The sequence below is a fragment of the Cariama cristata genome, unplaced genomic scaffold (assembly GCF_000690535.1).
Source record: "Cariama cristata isolate BGI_N322 unplaced genomic scaffold, ASM69053v1 scaffold31966, whole genome shotgun sequence".
NCBI lineage: Eukaryota > Metazoa > Chordata > Aves > Cariamiformes > Cariamidae > Cariama > Cariama cristata.
Genome location: NW_009624363.1, coordinates 9,335 through 14,642, shown reverse-complemented (window position 1 = coordinate 14,642; position 5,308 = coordinate 9,335). Strand labels below are relative to the sequence as shown.

Here is a 5,308-nt window from a genome sequence, read left to right as displayed (position 1 = left end):
TCATCTGCAAACCTGCTGAGGGTGCGCTCGGTCCCACCATCTACGTCATTGACAAAGATATGAAATAGTATTGGTCCCAGTACCAGCCCTTGAAGGACATCACTCGTTACCAGTTTCCACTGGGACACTGAGCTGTGCCTGTCACTCTGGACGTGGCCATCCAGCCAGTTCCTCATCCGTCTCAGGAATCATGCTTGTGCTGAACCCTTCATGTGGAAACAAGAGATGGCAATACAAAATTCATCACAGAGCTTTTTTTTCACCCCCACCATCCTTCGTGCTATTATAGAAGAATTTATCTGTGCAATTCAGGTCACTTCTGTGTTGCAGGATCAATACGGTTGAGATTTCTAGAGTGGCAGGAGGGATTTAATCAGCAATTTTAATAGAAGCTGGAGCTTAAAGGCTCACTATTGCTTTTAAAATCCCAGCCTGCTGCTGAACGGCGAAGCGGCAGAAGCACGGGCCATGCCAACCTCCTAATCCTAATAAGGTGTTAGATAGTCATAATTAGGCGTTAAAATTAGCTGTCAGACATGCTTTTCTGAGAGAAGCCTCCATCATCTTGTGTCATTAAAACTTGATTATGCGTCGTTTTTACCCACAAATCGTTCTTTTTCCCAATTTATAAACATGGAAGATTACATCTGCCTGGACTATTATGTTTAATACCTTTTTTAATATTGTAGCTAAATCATCCATGATTCAGCCATCGGGAAACCGCGGCAAGTCTTAGCATTCAAGGCGCTGAAATCACACAGCCTTTAGCTGGTCCGCATCTCCAGATGCCCATCAGAAATGAAGCGTGATGCCGAGAACTGGCAGCCTCCAAGGTCTTTGTTTGGAAAAAACGCGTTCGGAGTAGAAAAAAAAATTCCGTAAGATCAAAACCCAGGAGGTCGGTTGGTCTGTAGGTGATGTTGGTGGCCTCCCGGAGGACCTCATGATGGCTGAGTCTCCACTTCTGCTGCTATGGTGAATACGGCCATTTCGAACCCACACTTCCCTCGCTGCCTCCACCTCTCATTTAAAGATAGCTGCTCTCCTGCTAATGTGAGTCAGAAAAAGGGTCACAGCTATTCCGCTGTTTAATTAACAGATTTTTTCCAATCTGCAGTAATCAGGAGGCGGTGAGATGCTGTTTGGGAGTTCCTAGAAAGCTCCTTGTTATCTTCACGCTGTTCAGTGCCGGGCGGATAATATGGGATATTAGCAGACTTGAAATCTTAACCTTCATTAATTGCTGCCCTGAACACTGGTTGAGTAAATGAGTTCATTGTAGTGGAGTGTTTAGACATCTTATCGCTGGGCTGAGCCTTGACTTCTCTTCATCCTACACAGTCTTCGGGGCCCCTTTGCTCTAAGGATGATTTCTCCCAGCCCTCCTGCGAGAGCTGGCTACCGTTTCTCACCAGCCATCCCAGCCCACGTGCTTTTCTTGCTCGTGCAAGCGGATTTTTTTTACCATTTCCATTTCTTGTGACCATTCATCGAGCTGTGACCAATACCTTGATGCCCTCAGGGCACATGATGTAGTCCTGGGTGTCCCATGGCAGCCGCTCAGCTTTTAGTCTACCCAAAAAAACCCCCCAATTTTAAGTATTCTTGAGGATTTTTCCCCAATTTAGCACTTCAGTAATAATGTTTCAGGGGCAACTTCATGCAGCCTTCCTTGGAAATGCCTCTAAAGGTTGGGAATTCAGGTGTCGCATATCCTTGGTGCAGGGACAGCCCATCCTTGGGGCAGGTCGCACCTCCTTTAGATGCTGTACTTGCCATGAGGTCTCATGGTACTTGACTGCCAGGTAACAAGGATTGGATTATGCCGTGTTATCATGGACCTGCTTAAAGCCACCCCTTTCTTTTTGGAGAGCAAAATTGGTGGAGAATAGGGGAATCAACCCCGTATCCATCACAAGTCAACAGATAGGAAGGTACCTTGAAAGGAAGCAGAAGAGCGGAGATCCTTACGGGACGTTCTCACTCCAGGGAAAGCCTTAAAAAAAAAAAGACAAATATGATCAGACTTCCATTAGAGGATCTTGAACTGGTACCACTGGGTCTTCCTGGAAGGAAAGTACAATTTTATAAGCACCAGACAGCTCAGACCTTAATGCAAATAGCAGCAAAACCCCAAAGTGACACGCACAGTCAGCAAGTCAGCTGATACCACATTATCCTTTAGGTTATTTTTTGTTAGGTTTAATTTTTGGGACTAATTTCCATGTTTAATTTGTTCCCCATATGCTCAGCATCTCCTAAACGCTGCAAGTTTGCTGCTTTTCCGGTCATTGCTTGGGGTCGTAGGCAGGGGACAGCAATACTGTGCCATGAAATGAGATCCTCCAGCAATTAAATTCTAGTTTTGCCCTTCACACCCTGAGCAAAAAAGGTGAAAGGACAAAAATCTGGGGAGGAGAGAAGGAAAAACATTATTCTTATCAAGTAGACATATAGAGATGGGTAAGTAGATGTGGGGATTCTGCTGTCTTAGGTGATTTAAGTGCTGGTTGAGTCCCATCAAGTCATGCCTTGGCCACTGGGAATACTCATCAGCCCTATGGTCCGGTGTAGGCAGTGTGGGAAGAGCCACCGCCGGGCTGGACGGGCTGGCTGCTGTGATTGATTAGCCAGGGACTGGATGCTGGAGTGGGAGGTCTCGGCTTGGTGGGGTTCATGAGGCATCAGTAGATGCTGGTGCATCTCAGTACATCTCCTCTGGCAGCTTGGGTTGCTCATGTGTTGACTGGAGCGGCTCTGAAGCTGTAAATCCTCACCCTAACTCGGACTACTCTTGTCTTTGCCAGGGTACACTGCGGGGACTCCCTACAAGGTCCCACCGACCCAGAGTAACAACGCACCTCCTCCCTACTCGCCATCTCCGAATCCGTACCAAACCGCTATGTACCCCATCAGAAGTGCCTATCCACAGCAGAACCTGTACACCCAGGTAGGTGCCTCGCCAGCCGCAGCTCCTCTCCTCGCTCAACGGCATGCAGATACAGCCCGAGGTTGCTGCAGGGCTTCATCCTTTACCGTCAGGGCTGAGCACCCATGTCCTGGTGGGATGGAGGTGCTCAGGATGGGGCTTGGTGGGTCTCCGGGATGCTGGGGTCTCTCTCCTGCCTCCTCCGTTGGATCCTCTGGATGAGACGTGGTCATCAGAGTCAACACAGTGGCATCCCTGTGGCTCAGCCAGGTTGGGAATCGGGTCCCTTTCCCCAAAACCACACGCCTGACTGCCAGGGCTTGCTGGCTCCAGGGTGGTCCCTGCACCCACCTCTCCTCACCCTCGCCAGCTCTCAGTGCTGCTCTTCCCCAGGGCCACAGATGAGTCTGGGTCACCACAAGGTCTATTTGCTGGTGGCCGTTGGCATCTCACTTGACTTGGATTGCCCTTCTGCCACCTCCCGTGGAAAAGCGCCTGTGCCACCTTCACCAGCACAAGCCACTTCAGGCATGACCCAGATTCGTGTCCTCATGGAGGAGCTCCTCCCTGAGCACCTGGATGGGTTTCCACTACCATATTTTCTGCTCCTGCATTGCCACCACCTCCAGCTCTGTGCTGGGGCCAAGATCCTCCACAGGGAGGCAATTTAGGGGAGATGCCCTCCAAAAATCACCTTGATGCCCCTTCCCACTGAAGACCACGAGGTCTTCAGAGCAATCTGGCCCTACAGCTTCCCTGGCTTTTCCCCTCCTCTTTAATGTCAAATAACGAACTTCTACAGCAGCTCCAACCTCATGGACTGGTTTCTCCATGCCTTGTTGAGACCAGAGCATCTCCTCTTGCTGATTTTGTCCACTGTCACCTCTCCTTCCATTAAGTGAGTGTTGCATAAGCCGTTGGTGTCCAAACCCATCCCTGCACACTGGTTCTTCTCTGATCCCAGCCACAGCAGGAGGATGGCATCTGCTTAGCAGTGCCCACCAGCAAGCCTGAGATGGAGCAGGGCTTGCAGATGCTGTTCCCTCATCTCTGCTTCCCAGGCACCGGCAAGTAAGAGTTTCAACAGCCTGGAAGGGAACGATGGCAAAGAGCTACTTTGGTAGATCCTTTCAGCACGTTATGCCTGCAGCAGTCGTCACCTGGGATGGTCCTTCTCCACAGCTCATTTCTCAGTCACCTTTTCCTCATGGGCCTAGTTGATCTTAGCAGGTGCTTCTCGTTCCCCAAGGAAATGCCTTTCAGCGTCTGCCATTTGTCCTGTCAACCTTTGTAGCTCCTGAAAGAAAGAAGTAATTTAGTAGTTCACCTGCATCTCGTTCTCCCCTTGATCCATGCCTTCAGAGGTTCTCTAATGCCTTTCATTGTTTTAAACCCTCCAATCTTCCCGACTGTCCCTGGTTTGCAGGTACCGGCAGCGTCCCTGCCTGTCCCGAGGACGGCAGTTCTCTCCCTTGCGCCAGTCACGTTTCAGGCCCTTCATTATTTTGGATGTGGAGCTTTTTCTGTTGGCTCCTTTCTTTTATTCCCATCCATCTTTCCCCACTTGTTTCAAAACCCCACGGGTCTCAGCAGCCTGAGTTTTGGAGCCGGTCTATTGCCCATTGGAAACCCAAGAAGGTGACATACTTCCTGGACCCAACCAAGCACCTTGGGATCAGCCAAGAGCCATGGCTTCTCCTTTTCTTCCACCTTTTGTTCATTTTCTACACCAGCAGCCAAAGTGTTTTGGGTCCAGGCCCCATTTCATCCCACCAAACGGAGGCAGCACCGTTTGTCCCTGACGAACTGAGTCTTTGACCCGTGATGCCGATCCCCCTCCCAGTCCCATTGCTTTCATCCATCCCGGGGACCATCCCACACGTCCACAGGTTCAGCTCCGTCCTTGCTTGTCCAAGTCTCCAGGCACATAGGAACTTGCTCCTGGGAAGGACCAGCCCTTCAGCAGCGCTTGAATGATGTCCCATGGGCAGCTCTTTGTACCAGCAGCTACGCGTGACGCCTGCTTGTCTTAATATTGCTTCTGCAGCACATCTGGAGGAGCCGAGGGCTTGAAGTCTGGAAGTGAAGGACTCTCACAGTGGGCTCACGATATGGGCTGGGTTTGGGAACCCCCTCTGTCCCATCTGGTGCAGGGGTAGGTGTGGGGCTGGGCTGCCGCAGCCGGCAGGGCCGGCCCTGAGAGCATCACGGCTCGCTCCGTAGCAGGATCTACAGTGGCAGCTGATGTAACTCCTTGCTGACAGCACGGTCTGTGTTACCGGGCTGACACCCACTGTGCACAGAGCCGGGGACTGCCTCGAAATAAAATACCGGGCTTCAAGTCACTGCTTTGGCTTGTGCTTTCAATTGAATGACAGG

General features: G+C 50.6%; 1 protein-coding gene across 1 annotated transcript in view; it reads left to right on the top strand.

Moving 5' to 3' along the window:
* Window positions 1-2,813: 2,813 nt before the first annotated feature.
* The window catches only part of FAM168A (family with sequence similarity 168, member A), a 5,832-nt gene continuing 3,337 nt past the window's right edge, over window positions 2,814-5,308 (top strand). Inside the window, exon 1 of the mRNA XM_009703153.1 lies at window positions 2,814-2,950. Coding sequence (XP_009701455.1) covers window positions 2,903-2,950 — 48 coding nt within the window. The 5' untranslated portion in view covers window positions 2,814-2,902. The remainder of the gene's footprint in view (window positions 2,951-5,308) is intronic.